General features: G+C 40.2%; 1 protein-coding gene across 1 annotated transcript in view; it reads right to left on the reverse strand.

Annotated features, from left to right (window-relative positions):
• Window positions 1-795: 795 nt before the first annotated feature.
• CHN2 (chimerin 2) overlaps window positions 796-19,955 on the reverse strand; it is a 161,578-nt gene continuing 142,418 nt past the window's right edge. The window contains exons 8-13 of the mRNA XM_061996752.1: window positions 18,752-18,836; window positions 16,252-16,425; window positions 14,440-14,517; window positions 8,239-8,376; window positions 6,216-6,321; window positions 796-2,639 (exon numbers count right to left, since the gene is read on the reverse strand). Of these exons, the coding sequence (XP_061852736.1) occupies window positions 2,468-2,639; window positions 6,216-6,321; window positions 8,239-8,376; window positions 14,440-14,517; window positions 16,252-16,425; window positions 18,752-18,836 (753 nt within the window). The 3' untranslated portion in view covers window positions 796-2,467. The remainder of the gene's footprint in view (window positions 2,640-6,215; window positions 6,322-8,238; window positions 8,377-14,439; window positions 14,518-16,251; window positions 16,426-18,751; window positions 18,837-19,955) is intronic.

A 19,955-nucleotide genomic window follows, 5' to 3' on the forward strand; every position in this document is an offset into this window, starting at 1 on the left:
GTGCAGCACAAGGTGGCACTGCTGAGGTGTTGAGGGGGACGGGATCCTGCCTCCATGCACAGTGTGCCCTTGAGGATGCTGGACATCAGTGAATCAGTTAGTCAAGACAAACATGATCAATTAATTAGATATTTGGGTTTTAAGATGCAGAATCATACTCTTCCCTCTGTCCAACAGATTGGAAACTCTCCAAAGTTTTTAGTGCTCTCCAAAGACACTAAACATGGGTATTTCTCAAGACACTGCTTTGTACTGTCATCATATCCTAAGGGTGGGATATGTGTTGAAGAGCACAGACAGTGAGACATGTGAAAGCTACCAGTATGCTCATGGTAGAGGGAAAGACAGAAACAGAAGCAGAATGGCTTGCTTTTCTTCCTATAAAAATATAAAATATGGTACTAAAATACTCTTTCTGCCTTAAAAAAACCCAACTAATAACTGAACTGACCTGAAAAGATAAAGAATATCATTGTTAGTCAAATGTCTGTTTTCAAGGCAGTGGAAGAGTGCTTCAATGGCATTGATTCTTGGATATTGATTGGATTGACAGTGCAATTCGTTACTTGCTTGAAGTTGTACAAAGAGCTTCTCAAAGATGGTAGAAAAAAATGTGTGCATAGGCTTAGCTGTGGTAGTATGGGCATCTAAGTACCAAGCTGAAACTGCTGATGTTTAATAAAACTGTTCTAAGTTACAAGAAGGAAAGTTTCCACCAATGTCAGGATGGTAGTTAGTGACTGATTTTCATTTGGCAGCTTGCCATGTGGTCAGTGACAGACACCAGAACTCTTTAACACATTTAATGGGATTTTTCCTTCCATTTACACTATCATAAATTACAAAGCATATTTCACTTCACAAAATAAAACCATTTCCAGATCATTTTATGACAGTATGATGTAGTACATAACCTACAACAAATAGTCCTGTACAAGGCAGGAGAATCTATGGAAGTATTGGGAACTCAGACTATTTAGCATTTGCTCTGCGATCTGGGTTAATCTATCTAGCCCTTAGTTATTTCTCTAGAAGACAATAACTTTACAGTCATACCCTCCACCTCCCTTCATTATCATAGTTACACATATTTTTCAATTTGAATAGAAACACATGCTCCCTGAAACAATTCAGGAAACTGCATGAATGAGTTACCAAACATATAATACAAACAGTAAAGGTGAGCAATTATTAGAATGGAGTTTTTTTTGTATTGAAAATTGAGTTTGGTAGTAAATTACGTTGATTTTCTATGCTTGCAGAAACATCTCATGCTGAGAAACAGATTTAATATTAGGAATAAGTTGCAGTTAGACTATGAACTCTGTAGGTCAATGTTTGTGAGGGGAGAAAAATATTAAAATTTGGTAATAATTAAATTTACCAGCTCCCACATTTGCTACACATTCTTTCTTTTTTTTTTTTTTCTAACAAACCATCAGGAAACACATTCAAGATAAATACCTACCTTTTTAGTAGATTTACCGTACGTTTATAAATACAGAAACATTACAAAACGTAACTCCATTTTTACAGAAAAAACAAATCCTTCATAATTAACCCAAAAAAGTGCTAACTTTTCAGCAAGGCCAGAAAATATCCAGTGTCCCAGCATCACTTAACTTACATACATATTACTGCAATCCAAGAAAAATCTGGCATGTGAAACTGATGCTGTCACCAGGACTTTTGAAAAATTCTCAATACCATACATGGGAGTTAAAAGAAAAAACAGTGTATGTTTTGGGAAATAGCAAATGACCAAAAGTGTACAATTGGAGGATGCTAGTGCCTAAATGCAAAGAAACAGAAGGAAAGCTGGAATACACACAAGAAAAGAGTTCTCCCTTAAAATGCTTGCAATGAAAGAGGTATGTCTCAAGATAATACTGCAATAGTGGTAATTGTTCTCAATACATCGTAGCAAAAATGCAGGAAAGAGTTATGTGGAAAACAATCAATGCACCGCATTGATTTATAGTTTGGCTAAAATAAAATGCCATTCTTTCAGCTAGGTAAAGTAAAAATATCTTTATAATATAGGTTCTATTTCACAATTGACATAGATAATTATGTCTCATGGAGAGGGAAATGTATAGGCGTATACGAGTAACACTGATTAAGTACCTTTTTGCTTCTCCAGCCATATTAAAATATGTTTCGTGTTTCTTAATAAGTTAACAATAAAATTGTTTGCAACTTCTCAAAACAAATATACATCCGAGGCAAGGCAAAAGATACAAGTTAGGAGGATTTTTTTCTGATCTTTTTTTCCCTTCTACAAAGAGGCATATGTCTATGAGACATAGGCTTTCCCTAAACATTTTGGCATTCATCTGCAACTTTGCAGAAACTGAAGTGCAGTCAAGGAACTTTTCCTTTATGTTTAAAAAAATTAAAGAAATGCTGTTTCTCCTTCAAACGAATTATTTTAAAACAATGGCTTTGAAGGTATCCCTCTACTTCTCTAAAAGAGGACATCTTCATTTTCTATTAAAATCTGCACAATTAACTTCTGGTACCGCATGTCATTCAGCGTAGCAAGGGTACTGTCCTCTGGAGGTCTCATTAAAGTAGGCCCAAACACTATTCCCAGGTTTTCAGCGTTCATGAAATTCTCCTTTTCATGCAAAGTAACCCTAAAATTCAAGGAAAAAAAAAAAGGTAAATTGCACTTCATCAAGCATTGGTAGATAATGACATATTCCAGTGACAATTTTTACTTTCACTCAATGTAGTAACTGTTTCCACAGCAAGTGCAACTATGTTGGGGCTGTGACTCCCATTGCCTTTCAACACGCCTCATGTGACTTGAGTGATTTTTCCATGTGGCTATCCACTAGCATGTAAGAATTGGTGGCAACTGCTTTCTGAAAAGTGTAATGGTGATTTAATTGATGAGGTATGGAGCAGACCCCTACACTATGGTAACTAAAGTTCTCTGGCGTGTTGTGCCTGGTGTGAATCACACCAGAGGTATGGGTGTGCTCCTCAAATACCAACCCAGATTTTCTTTTGATTACAAGGACTTCTGTGCTCCCAAACATGCTTCCAGCCTGCAGGAACCCAACCCTTTAGACACTTTTGACTTGCTGACTGCCTCAGGCCAGCCAACAAGTGAGTGATTCTGTTTACTTGTTATACCTTCTGAGCAGGCTGAATCCTGGAGCAGCCTGGAGAGACAGCTTGCTGAAGTCAGGCTGCTACAAATGCCATCTATCCTTCATAGAGAACAGAGGTACTTCCAGGAAGGAGCCCTTCCTGTTTTGTTTCCTGACATGGCTCATATAATATAAAGACAAGAATAGGTAGACTAGGTATGGCTGGAGCAAACAAAGACCACCAAAGACCAGCCAAGCTGCAGAGAAGTCAGCCTTAATTGGAAAATCAGTCAGGCATGCTGGAAATGCAAGGTGTGCTCAAGGTTTTCCTCCAGATTAGTAGAACTGAGTCCCATCAGTGTTGTCCCAGCAAGCATTTGAGGCTGGTCCTGAGAGTGCTCTTGCAGTGCAGCATACAGACATCCAGGATCCCTTCATGGGCTACGGCCTCTCATTAACCAGACATGATTACTAAGTATGGACGGGAGTCCTCTACTAGGGTGGAGCACATGTGGTTTCAGAGCTAGCTCTCCTGAGACAGACCCTAGCTGTGGCAATTCCCAGGCAGGAAGCAGTGGATTCACTCATGCCATTGGGGGAGCACAGAGGCCAAAACCAGAAGTAATCTGGTCTTCCCTTGTTTGCAAGGTCCTTACATGATTAGGCTTTTCTTCTACCATAGGCTCTCTGCAAAAACTGTCTCTGTCCCAGAAAAACATTATTCCCCTGCTTTCAAGATGGAAGTCCATTAGTACCCCTATTCACAGATATGTCCTCATCTTTAGCACAGATGTATTAGCTGTACTTTGCCAGGAGAAAAGACAAACCAAGACTGCCTAGCCCAAGCCACCTCGGTGCAACTGTATGTGTAACACTCTGCTTTCCATCTGCAGATGTATGCAGCAGAGATGTTGGGTTATGTTCTATCAACAGCTGTGCACTGCCACATACATCTTATTAGTACCTCTGTGCAGAAGTGTGGGGCTTGCTGCATGGCCAGGGGTGAACACAGAGAAGATTCACAGTTTCACTGCAATGTCAGCGTGGATGGAATTGTATATATTTCACCACAGGGGGGACTGCTCACACTGTCGTATTTCCTCCAATTTTGAGAAAAAAAAGTTACCAGGAAGATAACTGAAGAAAACAATTAACTAATTTTTCATTGCTGACATTGTCCCCTGCTGATTTTTCCTGTGCTTTTAACAACAACTCAGTGCATATTCTTTTCTCTTGAGGAACAGCACTAGTGTAGAGCCTGTGAGGCTGCAGTCTTTACACTGACTCCTTGACACCAGCTCATGTTTTCTCCATGCAGGAAGAGCCCTGTGGGGCCGAATTTGGGACTCCATGTTTAATCTCAGAACAGCATAGTCTGAACCTAAAGGATCCATCCCTGTTTTGCACTCAGATCTCTTGGATAGATTCTCCGTAGGAACTGACATGCACTTGATTTCCGTGCAGATGCTGAAAGCTACAATTTGAAAGAAGAGAAGTTCGTTGTGTGACTTGCAGGTATTTGAGAGAGAAAAGCTTGATCAGCTGTTTGGACTATTTTTGTCTCCTCAGTAGTTCAGTTAAACAGCTGAACCAAAGTCTGTGCTGCAGTTCATGAAAAAGAAAGAAGGCAAGTCAATACTTGTCTATTAAAATTTGCTGCTGGGACATGAAAGTACTGATTCTGTATGCAGATTTCTTGTCTACAGCCTCCACGGGCCTTCTCAAAAGCCAACATGGTTCATCCTGAGTTGTCCCTGCATATGTGCAGACAAGGGTGGATATTTGCATGTCTCATTTCTGCAGAATCTGAAGAAGCTCCTGCATGCCCAGGAAATGTCTCATTGAAAGGAAAAATTACACAGTTGTAATCACCTGAGACAATTCAAACTGAGGAAGAGTCTCTGCATAATGAGAACCCTATTGAGCATGAAATGCACTTCGCACAAGCTCTCTGGTGCAATTTTATGTGAGTTGAGGTCTTTTTACGTTGATGTTAATTGTGCAGAACAATGTAGGTCAAACCCAGAAAATACTCCAAATTTGCAACTAGTGTTGCAAATAGTGGGACAAATAAGAAGAGATCAAGGATTTGCTGTGTAAAAGGTTGGTAGTTTTATTCCTCCCTTATCTCCTTTTCTGTTGTTTCCAAGTAGCACCATGAACTTTAAATGGAGTCAAGAGACATGCTGGGCAGTATCTCCTTAAATTGAAGGCCTGCTATGAGATGACAGTGCCAGTCTTTACTCAGCTTCAGTGTTAAAAAGCTTACAAAGAAGTCTTTCTGTGGCATACCTAAAGTAGCAAAGTGGAATTAGCATGGCTTTGAAAAACAGTTTTGCTTGAAGTTAATGAAAGTGAGGCACTCTCTTAGGAGCACTTCATAATTTTCCTAAGTACCTAGCTGAAAATTTAAAAAACTCAGCAGTACACTCCCAAGTCGCTTTTAAAAATGAAATTTAGACACTTTTGAAAATTTTGTGTGTCTTAGGAAGCCTTATGTATGCCTTATGAATGCCTAAAGAAGCCTTGGAAAGCAAATGATGCAGAGTGCACTATTTAAAACTAAATGTGCATCTCTTTTTTAAAACCAAAAGAGATACAACTGGTAAGGGCTTGTACTGCTTTTACAAGTTGTATAAAAACAGGCCCTGTTTGATTCTTGGCTCAACTGTGATGTGAGCAAACAACTTGTAGGAGACAGCTCTTTCCTTTTAGGGTTATTGTTCAAGAAGACCATGAGGTAAGGGGAGGCAGAAGCAAAGTGTGATCAAGTGACTTACTGCAGCACATCTAGAGCATCTCTGAAGTACCAACCATGCCAGTTTTTGTCAGACACTATCTGCCTCAGAGAAGTGTGACAAATCTTCAAAGGTTTGCAATGATCTGCCAGCAAAAGGATCTATGTGCTATATGTGCATTGCTGGTGTGCATTTATACAAACATAACTTGTCTGCTTATTTGTTATTGTTTTAGTGGCAGTACCCTAACAGAAGCTTTGTTGGTACTTTCTGTAATATCTCTCTAAGATATCTGTAATATCTTTCTTTCTTACTAATTTCAAAGTAGAAAATTGTTAAGCTCATCAAGAATTCTCCTACATGCCAATTAACTCACTTTTTGAGATGAATCATTAGGTATCTAAGTGTTTCATAGTGAGCAGCAGGGAGTAACATCAGCACTTCATGTATTGCTTCTAGTCGTTCATCAGGATTGGAGATTTCTGTGAAACACCAAACAGGATTAATGTTAATAGGGCTTTCCATTTGTAAACAGCAATAATTCAGGAAGCTAACTTATGATTATGGAGTCATTTACAAGCCATTGACTGTGCTTAGAGTGATAAATATTAAACTCAGCAACATGGAGCTTACCAGCAACTTCTGCATCTTCAAAAAAAGTCTTTAAAAAGAAATCAGCAACAGAGACCACCCAATAATTTTCGCTGTGATCTGTAACTCTATCTACAGGCCTGTATAGGTACCGTACCAAAACCTTCATTAAGTGCATCATAATACTTTGCCCAGAGCTGACCTTTAAAATCTTACATAAGATTACTTCCATTAGCCTTCAAAACCAGCTGGGAGTGCGGAGACAATGCTTTTAGAGACTGTGCTTGAGTATGTAAGTTTAGCTAGAGATTGAAATAGCATGGTGTTATGTAATGATTTCTGCACATATTGAAATATGTAGGTATCAGTGATTGGAGAGCATTAGTGCTCACTTAAGACTGGCATTCTCTAAAAATCTGAGCAGGATTTACATGTATTTATATGAAAAGTAAAGATTCCTAAGCTGTGAACTGAGTCAGAGTTATATTTGCTGCATGATTTTTCACACAAATGACACCAGGAGTCCAACATTTTAGAAGATTCTCTATGCCCTGCCTTTAAGAGACTGGTGTATTGACATGATAGGAACTGCTTACTTTGGGCATGTTCTTTATGAGACAAGTGACAAGCAAGAATAATTTGTCTGCCAAGGAGGAAGAAGAGCGTGCAGGGGAGAGGTTGCATGGGGAGTGCAAGGTGAGGTAAGCCAGAGGGGAGGGGAATGCAACACAGTCACACAAACAGACCTGCTGTTTAGCAGTATAGAGTGCCATTTCAAAATTACTAAGGATTCTTTTTAAAGAAGAAAGCATGCTACTTCTTAGATACCCCAGGTCCTTGACATTTTTACTAATAACATTGATTTTGATGTTATCTATCTGGTGAGTTTTCATTAGGGACTATCATTATGTGGAGTGCAGAATTTGAAGCAAATCTCAGCTCTCTCTGCCAACATGACCTGCTTCAGCAGGGGGGGTTGGACCAGATGATCTCTAAAGGTCCTTTCCAACCTCTACCATTCTATGATTCTATGATGGCAATGAATGCTGCTGTCCTCATTTCTCTCTGACAGCATGTGCCCATGACCTGCCAGCTCTGGGCGAGGGGTAATTGCATGTTCCTCCCATCACAACATGGGTTAGATATTGCTGTAGGACTGAATGAGCAGTGGGTGCACCTGAACTGTGGAGTAGGTATGCTTTCTGGAGAGTCTCATTGCTGTGATCACTCACTGACTGAAGGAGGGGCTGTGCATGTATGCAGTGCAGATTTCTTACCCAAGGATATGGGAGATGGGGAAAATGGGACCCATCTTCAAGACTCCCAGTATTCACCCAGCCCTGAGGCCTCACTGATCACCCAGTCTTGCACGCCTCTGGCATGTAACTGGGGCACCAACCCTGGGATCCTCCCAGGCCCAGATGCAATCCCTGTGATGGCATTGGACATTCTGCCACTTGGCACAGAATTCAGGTCATTTACAAGTAAAGACAAAGCGATTCCATGCAAAACCCTATCCTGAGGAATGTCGTAGCTTCACTAAGTGACACTGAAACCACACTTTCTGAAACTAGTCGGTTATTTTGATATGCTACGTTTACTTTTCTCTTTTTAAACTGCATGACGTCCCATCTGATTAACAATCAGGCAGAAGTTTCATGTGAAAGGGCGAATGGTGGAGAATTAATGAACAGAACACTATCCTTGCTTCCAATTTGTTGCCTGTCTTTTCTTTTTCTTTAATGTGGACAGCTTTATGGATGGGAAATGCAATTAAAGATCAGTACAAATTACTATGCAATACTTACTTGCTGCCTCTATGAACTTGGAATAGGTGTCATAGGTGATCACAGGAATCGGTAAGTCTCTGAAGTATAGCTTCAGTGCTCCAGCAATGATGTTTATGTCTGGATAAATACTGGCAGAAATATCAGCCTTGTCACCATCTAGAAGAGGAGGAAGAAATCTTTTTGAAACAGGAGTAGTTTTGGCTGAAGCGAGGCTTGGCTTCTAATTCAGAATTATTTTGTCCAACCTGACAAGGAGAAACAACCTGAAAGCATTTGGAAGGCTTAAATGAGAATATATTGCTACCAGCTTTACAGTCTATGACTAAGGAATGGTAGCTTCTTTATCTTTTGGTAAACAATTTCTTTGCTTACATATTTTGGAAAGGATGGTGATTACATCAACAACACCTGCAGTGTACCATCTTACACATAATGTTTTAATGTTAGATGAAAAATTATGTTAATATAGTTACTGAATTTGGCCCAGTTATTCAGTGAAAAAGAGGCTATTAATAACTTGTTCTGATGCTGGATTTTGTATCTGCGGATCAATGCACAGGAGCATGAACCATTCCTTTCATTTTCACTTGGGGAAACATAGGCATAAGAGAAATAACATACATTTCCAATGACCCTCAGGAGACCAGCAGGAAAAAACAGAGTAAACATCTAAATCTCGTAAGTCCTGCAAAAATCAATCTAGACTGACTAGCTAGTAAGAAAGCCACTTGATTTTCTGCATGTCTTCCAATGTCCCAATATTTTATTTTTTAAAAGTTTATAGCAACAATTTGAATTTAAATAGACATGCTATAGCATTTAACTACAGAATTTATTCTGAAATATGGATCCCAGTTTGTCAAATGAATATGGATACTTGGATGAACAGATAAATAGATGAATTATGCAACTGAAATATGCAACATACATTTTGCTTGCAATACAACACAGTCAAAACTTCATTACAGAAGCACTTCCAATCACAAGTGGAACACCTACAAGTGTTGCTGGAAAGCCCTCGCTTGGTTTGCAACAAGTGAAATTACAAGAGCTAGCAGCGAGGTTCCTTCACTATTCTTTTTTCAAGTTCAAATGGCTACATCTGTTCTGTGCTACCTAGTACCCCCATATCCACATTTTTCTCCAGATCAAGAAATTCTGCTGTCTGCCTTTCCTTGGCAGTCTTCCAGTAGGAAGATGGGGTAGAAAACTAGTCAAGCAGGGACTGAGGCTTTCTGCATGTAACCCACAGCTTTACCTCAGGCTTCTCTGAGATTGATTACATCCCATAGTCCTTATTTCCCACCTTTCAAGTGAGGATAATAGTGCTTCCCTCACGGGAGGTGGTGAAAATTAGGGCCATACGGTGAGTGGAGTGATGTGAGGCTATGCCTGCTTGAACAACAGAGAGGAGTTTGTTTGTATCTGCCAGGAGGTACAAGCACAAGCTTGGGCTGTTACCACCAAGGTGCTGACATGCTGTAAAACCATGGCCTTCCTTGTCTAGAAATAACTACTGCTTGTAGATATGCCCTGGTACAGACAGATGAATGCGTATGCTTGATACGTGGTGTTCTAGATGGTGATAAAGCCTTTCACAGCAGAGTAAAAGAATTTATATTGATTGTAGACGTTTTATACAAACCTACAGGATTAATCTTGAAGGGATACATCCTGTCCAATGTATGCACATAATTCTCATTAAGACTAATAACACTACATGTTCTCATCAAGAGGAGATTATATGTCTGTTTAAAACAAGCAGCCTTTCTTGATGCAGCTGATCAGTCTGAATACATCCATCAGCATTTAATTTAATATAGCATCAATAAGCCCTAGGAGGATGTTTACACTGCCCCAATCTTTTGTTTAATCCACACGTTCCAGGCACAGAAGCATTAGTCTTGCAAAGCTTTGTGTGGAGAGCTCTATTTAATTGATGGACATTAAGCCCTCAAAATGCTCCACTGAAAGCAGATACCTCCAAGGAGCCAGCAGCTGCATCAGAACAGATATAGCAAAGCAAAGGGTTGCATCTGTTATCCAGGTCACCAGTACACTAAATGGAAGTGTTATTTATTTAGTACTTTTACAAAGCAGCCCAGCAACCTTTCTTAAAGAGGCACTTCAGCCAGAGGTACTGCCAACTAAAGTGTGCTTCAAACGTACCTCTTATTTACATATTTGCTTACTGTAGGGAAAATGCATTAATTCCTGAGTTAAAGAGTTTTCTCTTTGGAGGCAAGTGTACATCCACTGGAAATGCACTGAAGATTATTTTAAAGTGAGTGTAACAATTTATCAGTTATACCTAATGTTTCTGCAGTGGATATGTAGGGATTTAGATTGTCCTTTCGTTTTTTTCCTTTCAGTTTCAGCAACTGAAGGCCCGTGGCAGGCTGCACTTATTCCCATTCTCACCAAATTCTTTGATTTGTATTTTTTATTTAAACACATTTAAAATTCAAAGTACTAAGAAAGGTTAATTAATTGCCACTAAAATCATGATACATATTTCTCAGAGGATACCCTGTAGTAGCACACTGTATGAGCTATATCTAGTTTGTATAGTACCTTCTGCATTACCACAATCATTCTTTTCAGTCTTCAATATAGTAACTTTCCTCAGATTGTAATTAGCATTTTCAGTATCACTGTAGTGGCCATACGTTAACAGACTCTTATTTAAATATCAGATCACAAACACGTATTTCATTTCAGCTTTACAAACCTAATCTTACTCAAACTCCGTCATTTCTCTTTCCTTGTTACATTGACTCTCAATGTACTTTATTGCGTTATTTTGAAGTTTGAGTACCTCAAGACAAAGAAACTCCTTATTCTGTGCCTTAAAGGTTTCAGCTGAACATTTCCACTTCCACTTAGAGCATTTTCCTTAACGCTTTATTTTTATTGCCATGCTAACGTGTTTCTTTGTGATTTTTCTTGGATTTGACATTTGACAAGTTTTCAACTACACTGGCAAAAGAGTGAGCATGAGTTAGGATGCCTCTAAGTACTCATGTAATATTTAACAGCATAATATTTTTAGCAAGTGTACTGTACCAGCCAGTCGGACAAACAAGTGGGAGGATGAGAATGCACTGGTGACAATGGTCGCTCTGTGGATAAAGTGCACAACGAGGGTTTTCTGGATGCCATAACGCCACAGCTCAACAATGCTGACAGAGAGCAACTGTCATTCTACAGCACCAACATTCACCCGATTAAATAAATCCACATTATTTCCCTCCTTCTCATTACAAAAATCACTAAAATGGAACATTGTCAGTGCCTCAGTAAGCCTAACGCTAACTTACAGTAGGGGTATTTACACTGCTTTGGCTTTGGAAGGGAGTCTTAGTTTAAATCAGATGAGGACCAACTTCTCCCTGTTTTAGAATCACCTATAACACCTTCACTGGGCTCAAATAACACGATGTGGGATGCCGCTCTCTTCCTTAGATGTTAACTTTGAAGCCTGCCTTTGCTTTTCTGTTCTTGCAAGAATTCTTTGGAAGCAACAAGTGAGTGTCCCTTTGGCAAAGCAGAACTAGTCAGAGGGAGGGATGGCTTCTCTTCATTGCACCCCTCCAGCTGCACATGAAATCATCACGAGAGGTACGCTATGGCCAAGTCAGCCCCTGTGCCTCATCCCTGCATCATACTGTCTTCTTGCTCCTGTGGCTTGAGGAAGAGCTTGGGAAACCAGAAAGCTTGATGGCATGATTTGAAGGATGCGTCCTGCACATTAAAATGGGAGGACTCCTTGCTTGTTTATTTTCAAACCCATTTATTAAAAGCTGTATTTCCAGAGATGTAAAAGCGTACTGGCATTTGAGCCAGGTGCCTGGGGAACTGACTTGGAAAAGACAGGCAGGGAGGGACCTCTCTAATGCCAGAGTGTATGCAGGCACTGTGCCATATAACCCTTCTCATAAACCTCTCAACTTCCATTTGAAAACTAGTCAAGGTTTTTATCCTTGCTTTTATTAGAAGGTTGTTTCAGAGCCCTGCTTTCAGATGGTTAAAAAGTGGTCTTTAAATTGTCAAACTAAATTTATTCCTGGCCAGTGTACATCCTTTAGTACTGTGCCAAGATTATCCATTAGATTAGAGTTCCCTCCTCTGTTCTACACTCCCGCTCTCTGCTTGTCCTTTGACAGTCAACTGTCCCAAGCTTTTCAAAAACACACTTAGTTCCTGCTGTGCTCCAGAGGTGTCTGGTAGTGATGTGGCTACAGATATGGCCCCTTCTGCTGCAACACCTATCTATGAACCAGAAGCACTCAAGAATTTACCATTTCTTTATATCAGACTCAATTTTTCTTGAAAAAAAAAAACCTCTTGGAAAAAATATGTTAATTTTTTTTAGTGATTGTGAAAAAGACAGTTCAGTAAAACTCCTACAAACTTCACTTCCTGGACAGAAAAAGGAGTCTAAACAAAAACCTTCCAGGCATTGCTGGAGGTGAGATCTGCCACCTTGCTCTCGGATCCCTTCTTTCCCAGCTCTGTCATGTGGGATATTCAACATCCTTAGGATAGCTCATTTCCTTCTCCTTTGGCTTCTAGGACTAAACAGGGGTAACTGGGCAGCAGAGAAGTTATGTTCCTATCTGTGGGACTGGAATGCAAAAGAGAAGATGGGGTCCCTGTCTCTGTAAACTTGGATCTGACAGGGAAGCAAGCCCTGAGCTGTCAGATTGGAAGTGTCTTGCCAATTCAACCTTCTGCCAGCTGACAGCCATGTTCTAGCTGCACAGCACACAGATCAGAACAAAACAAAAACCCCACCTCCTCCTGCTTTTTCATCTCAGTTCAGAGAGAAAACATCTTCAAAACTGGGAAGTTTTGAAAGTGCTCAACTTCTTGGCATTACGCTGCAATTCTCATAACAAGGTTTTGTTCTGCTGCTTTTAGCATTATTCATGACAACACTCCTACTTTCCTTTCTTAGCCCTTTTCCCTCATGAGATTGTTAAAAGAAAATGAAGACACAGCTTTTTATCAATTTATGCTCAATGTTTTTCCCCACAGCCTTTGTATGCAAATTCTGTTCTTGCTTTCTGTGCTTCCATGTTTGTCCATGTTTTTTTCCAATACTGCTAGTGACCCTTCTCTTTAGGTGCTGCCTTCTTTGACAGTAAATCACACTTTCTTCCTTGCTGTGGGTCTAATTCAGCGTGTATGGCCATCAGATTATGCCAAGAGTACAGGCAATAATAAAAGATACGCTGTCTGTAAAACTGAACTGGCTCCAATGGTTCAAATCATTTGCAAAGGAACTACAGCTGCAGCAGTATTCAAGTCATGCTCAGACATAAATTTCCATCTGCTCTCTCCAAACTCTTCCTCTTCAACCTGTGCTTCACCTTCTGGGTTTTATTCAGGTTGGTAGACTTACAAGAGAATTAACACACAGAAGAAAAAGCGTTTGCTGAGCCAGATCTACCTGCAGGGAACACATTGGGACCTGTGGGGACTGTGACCCTCTGAGAGCCACTGCTTTATGTAGCATGTCTGCAACATGGATATTCCTACAATAGCAGTCATAGCACTGTGCACTTCTTTCGTCCAAATCATGGCTGACCTATGTGTGTATGTACTTTTGTTCACAACTACAACATCCAACACATTAGTACAGCATGAAATCAAACCCTTTGGGAATTACTAGTTGGACTTTCTTTGCCAGTTGATGTCTGCATGACAAACTGTCTCCAAACAAAAAAAGAACTCGGGCACAGTAAGTGTAAGACATACCACCCATAGACCTTTCTGGCCCTGCCTGGCCTCCCCTGCAGCTCTTGCACCTCCTGCCAACAGGCCCCAGAGCCCCCAGTCCCTGCCTGTACCACATCGTGGCTGTCTCCAGCTGCACCATGGCCATGCCTGTGCCTGGCTGTGCACCCTTCCCCTCAGTGCCCTGCCCTGACAGATGATTCTGACTTGACCCGGACCTGCCTTGTCGCAGTGGGCTTGTGACCACTGGGCTGTGTCTGACCTTGTTCCCTAACATGGCAGAGGTAGTACCTGAAAAAAAATAGGTAGTAAGAAACCCACTATTTATAAGAAAGAAGAAGAACATTTATTGCTCTCTGTACTTCTGCTTATATGCCAGTTTCATTACCATAGTACCTATGTAAATCCAAAAAGAATTGAAAACTCCTGGAACTGACAGCTTAGCTTAAAATAGTACAAGATTAAAATAATGTATACCTCGATCAAAGGCCATTTTCACATCTTCAATGTGCTCTGTGAAGCCTGAGACTCTATAGAGGCCCTCGGACTTTAAACCTGAAACAGAAAGTTCTTGGTTAACTTTGCTTCAGTAATCATCAAATATTCAATAAAAGAAGAACAGCTCCAGCAAGTATAGCAAAATAGTAACTGTAACGTGAAACATTTCAGGAAGGATCATGATCATTTAAAATTGTTTTCTAAAATTTGATTAAAGAATTTAAAAATGTATACTTTCTGATATTGCTAGGTACACAGTTGATTATGTTAGAGGAAAATATGGCATTTTGCTAATGGTGGGGCATGTGATGTTATCACTAGTTATTCATTTTATGTAGGAGATTTTCCTGGATTTGACTGTAACTAATGAAGCTTTAGAAGTCTCCTGTCCTTTCACAAGCTTCTTGTTCCCTGTTTTGCTGTCAGCTTTTACTTGTACACAGCTGATAGATGTGATGGATACTGTTCTTCTCCACAGCAGTACACGCTTTGTACAGTTCCTTCACCACAAGAGACCTGCTCCCTTGCACAGCTCTGCCCCCATCGCTCTGCACTAACATGAGTATCAGGGCAGCCCAGCAGAGCAGGCAGAGCTGGCCAAGCAGAGTTACACTCACATTGTTTATTTTAATCCTAGAACTCTTTATTGTGATTATCCACAGTGCTAACCTACTTACGAGATCCAATGTGCTTTGTTTTCTTAAGAATGAAATCAGTACCTTACACAGTTCTATTGCAATTAAAGAAAGAAATTTAAAGCTGTTGAAAAAGCAGAGAGAGGGCAGCAGATTTTAACCTAATCAATAAATGTACAAGTAAGTGATTGAATCTCAAATGCAACATGGCGTCCTGCTGTATCATAGAAGTAAAGCTCTTCTGTCTTAGTCCAAACTACTCTATTTGTCCCTGCAATGATGATACAATCCCCACAGAGCTTTATGGAGCAGTGCAGGGGATTTACTTGGAAATCTTTGATTCATTTCAGTAGATGATGCGTGGCTTTGAAATCCCTATGGCCAGTGTCAGTGTGTTGCCAGGCAGATTACTGGGATGCCATGAGTTCAAAATTATGAGATTCCTGTGCTGAAGCTATGACTAACATGGAAATTTGGCTTATTGGGCAGCAAGACATGCACATTTGCTATCCCAAGCAAAAATATTTGATCTTTCCTGTGCTGTGTTGGAGAAAATGTGGTATTTCTTCGATCTGGCACACGTCTGCACACCAAAAAACTGTCACAAGCTGGAGTTTTGGCTGTGACATGCTGCTTGAGCCACGGTATCCATCCGTCAAAAGCTGAGCACCATGCAGGATCCTGCACAGTTTGTGACATACCACAAAATGCCACAGCCTGTGACCCTACTCGTCTGAATCATTTCCAGTTACTTGTATTCTCTTGCCCATAATGTCCATAAAGGTTATTAATAAGGGATTTGATTTAAACTGATTACTCTGACATTGGAAGTGTCCCTAGGTATGTTAAAAGAAAATAATGAAAAAAGACACATAAACATGAACTTAAAGTTCACTGTAAAGTTCACCCCTTTCAGAAGTGTAACATAATACATGTTTTGACATGTTTTCAGAAAGCATTTCAGGAAATTGCATTATGAAATGCCATGATTTAATTTTACTAACTAATGCAAAGCAATGTATCACCTACACCAAAAAAACCCCTTCTTCCATCCTACCTTCAGCGTTGCTTGAGCACACTACCCTGTCCTGTCTCAGCACATAATTCAATCTGTCTTCATTTAAATTGTATCTGCTGCTTTCCTAAGTACACAAACCTCTTGCTTCGATCTCTCGAATACACGAATCCACAACCATGGGCCTCTGGGTATTGTGGGCTTTCACTAACGTGGTCAGATCGCAGCAGTAGACTCGCTTTATCCTCTTGAGGTCTGGCTGGCAGTCATTGGGCACATATTTGGAGCACTGTTTATGTACGTTCAACCCACAGTCTGTAAATAAAGTTAACTCAATTAAGTAATTAATACTAATGCCAATAGATCTTGGCTAACAACTTACTTTCCCAGCCAACATCAACCAAGGGGCGTAACTTGCCCACTAGTCAGCAAAGCTAGACAGAGATGAGAAAGATGAGAATGGAAATCTGTAAAAAACTCAGAGTGGGCAAAATTGTTAAAAACCTATGAAAGCTCTGGATGTCCCTCATCTCCCTCTGAGCCAGAGGTGACTGCCAGTGAAGTCTGGTCAGGTCACTGCTGCACACATAGCTCTAGGTGTTGCATGGGACTTAATTTCTGGGTATTTTAGTTGAGCCTTTCATAAAATTAGCATAGTGATGACTATCTTCTGCTGGTCATCTTGTGGCTTAGTGTTGCTAATGGGAGAAGGACCTAAGATTCACCAGAGCAGTCAGAATGGGACAGTGCTTTGAGCTGGCATGACTCCCTTGCTCTTCCACATTCCTGCAGTTACATTTTGTCTTGCTGTGCCACATCAGCAGCCTCCTCATCCTTGTCTCATCACTGGTGACTGTGTTTAGTCTGTAGGTCGGTTTAGGCATATAAAACAGTGGGAAAGAAATTATGTAAAAAAATGGTTAATTTTACAAATAATCCTTGGTGTCTTACTCAAGCAAAATGCTACTTAAATACCACTGCCTGATCTCCACAAATTGAATTTTTCTAATAGATTGAAATATTCAGTCAAATGAATTTATAAGTCTCAGTAAAGCAAACACCACCATCATGAATTACATTATCTCAACATAACTTTGATTCCTGTTTTAATGCCTCCCTAGTCATGCCCATCACTGACAGTACCCTTTAGGATAACTTAACATGTCTAATACCATCACTACCAAGTTACTTACTGTTTTTTTCATGTTCAAATAGCACTGCCTGTGCTATTAAAAATGTAAACATGACTCTAGTACTTGCAGCACATTTCAGTATTATTCTCCATAAAATATGAATCAAGCAAATTCATAGCATCACTACAAACACACCTATACATTTAATGGAATCGGGTGGGTTTTTGTGCGTTTCTCTATATGGTTATTAATGCACAATACATTATTGTTCTGTGGAGCCTAAACAAATGTGAGCAGCTGCAGTTCGGATCCTCCCTGTATTTTTTTTCAGTGCTGTTCTCCAAGCATGTGAAGTTAAATCCAAATGCATCTGTCTACTTAAAGGTTGGTAATTTAATGAGGGAGAGTATTATCTTTCATACTAAATAAATAAGCCTTTTAATAAGCTTAATATTTTATGCATGTGAACAACTACAGGGCAATGCATCAGTGAAGTCAGTTTTTGCACACTTGCACTTAAGATCAAATAGCTTGAGAAGCAAACTACTATTAATTTTCCTCTTTTTTAGTGTCCTCATATTTTTTGTGCTATCGTTATTCATCTACAGGCAGATGAGATGCAGCAGTAGCTGAGACTGCACTTATTAAAACCATGCATTTGTGAAAGGTATTTTGATCCTTCAAACTGCAGTCTAAATTTTAGCTGATGACCCCTTCCCCTACCCATAAAAGGCAGATGTCAGGGTTGGATGTGTTTGGTGCCAATCTGAGATCAGGAATGCCTGGAGATCAGGGCAGGGAAAGGTAAGACAGAAGCATATTCAGATGAGACATGGAAGGGATTGAAGGTCTTAAGAAAGAAGGTATGAAACCCCATTTGCAATGCACCAAATACTACTTCATTTGCCATAATGAAAAGCCATATTGATGTGACGATTACTGCATTTTTCCAAGACGATTATTTTTCACAGAAGAACAAACAAATTTAAAATAATTAAAGCACTACTAAAATGCTAATACAGTCGGTCCCAGAAAACTGATCCTTCTAGGAAAACGAAGGTTGTCTTTTTTTGCTTTCCCTTGAGGTGGGATACTCCAGGACTGCAGCAATGCACGGTGCTTTTATAGGAAACAGGTGACAATCTTTTTGCAGACAAGGGCAACTGGTGACAAAAAGTTGAGTTACAAAGCTTAGTTGCTGACTGGTTCTGCCAATTCCAGGGCTTGTTTCTTAAGACATATAAACTTTTAGGGACATCTGAACCATAAAGACAAATTCTTAACGTATACACCAAAGCACACACATGACCAAGGTGCTACTGAAAGGATGCAACTCTCAGTGACCAAGGGCTGGTGGCTTCATTTCTAAACCAGCTAATGCGGAACTTGCACAGGAGGATTTCTTGCATTATTCTGCAAAGTAATCCCTATTCCCTACCCTGTACAGAGAGCAGGCTGGGGGTAAGAGGAGCATTTCAAGAGAATGACAGAAAATGCTGAAGGGTTACCTGAACACCTCACTCCCTGAGCGATGAGTCCCCACATGAAGTTGGCGCAGTATTCACACCAGTGTGGACCTCGAAATGTATGGACCTGTAATAAAAATGGGGGAAAAAAACCCAGAAATGGGGTCATTTGGAGGCAGATGGCCTGACAGATGGAACAACTGAAATGGATAAACAACAGAAGACTCAGTAGGAGTAAATCTTTAGCACACAGTGCCTACATCTTTACAGAGTCCAGATAAAATAAACCATGAGGATAGAAATTTGCTTTGATCTTGAAGTTTATCTTCCAATAGGCTTAACATAACAGAGAACCAGGTTTGTATGACACCTAAACCAAATAATTTTTGCTAGCTGACATTATAGCTATTGTGGAGGGGAGGAGGTTATTGTGGAGGTTCACTGCTCAGAGGAGAAAAACGTAAAACTAATAATCCAAGGAACAGTAGTTAGTGCTTTTGCACAGAAATGTTTCTGAGGTTCAGATGAACGTTGGCAGGTAAAGTACATCCCAAAGCACTTGAAAGTAGAGGAAATGCAGTGATAGAAAGTCCCTTCAAATGCACCTCATTTTGGTTCCCCGTATCCATGTGTGTCCACAGATCTGGTGTGAGACCTGTACTCTAAAAGTACCACTCAGGTTTGGATGCACAAGGACTGTAGTGTTGCATGTGCATTTATTTCTGTGCAACAATACTGAAAAAAACTTGAGATGACTGCTGTAAATTTGTGTCAGGGACAAATGATCTGTGCAGCCACTCCAGGCAGCAGTTGGGTAATGATCTGATTTTGCACACTGGAATCCAGCAGCGATAAAAGCAAAAGACACCCTTCCCCGCTTTAGTAAGTAAACTACTCACATAGGGAAAAGACATCAACAGTCTCTTTTGCAATAGACGGAACTTCATTTTGCTACAGTCTATACGTGAGTAAATATGGAGAAAAATGAGCTGTGTGCTGACAGAGCCCACAGCTCCCCAGCCAGGTTTTGCACACCACCACTGCAAAGGCTACGGCAGAAGATCTTTTTAAGATGTATGTGCTGGTAAAGTAAGCATTTCATTTTCATTGAAAAGAAGAGTAAATAGTGAGGTGTACGCCTGTGTGAAGAGACGTGGCATGAACCTGTTCTAGCCAGAGACTTCACTGAGCTTAACAAAACATAAATCATGTATACTCCAGCTGGTAATGCTTCCTCTTCCTTCCC

Source organism: Colius striatus, chromosome 5, assembly GCF_028858725.1.
Source record: "Colius striatus isolate bColStr4 chromosome 5, bColStr4.1.hap1, whole genome shotgun sequence".
In the NCBI taxonomy this organism is placed as follows: Eukaryota; Metazoa; Chordata; class Aves; order Coliiformes; family Coliidae; genus Colius; species Colius striatus.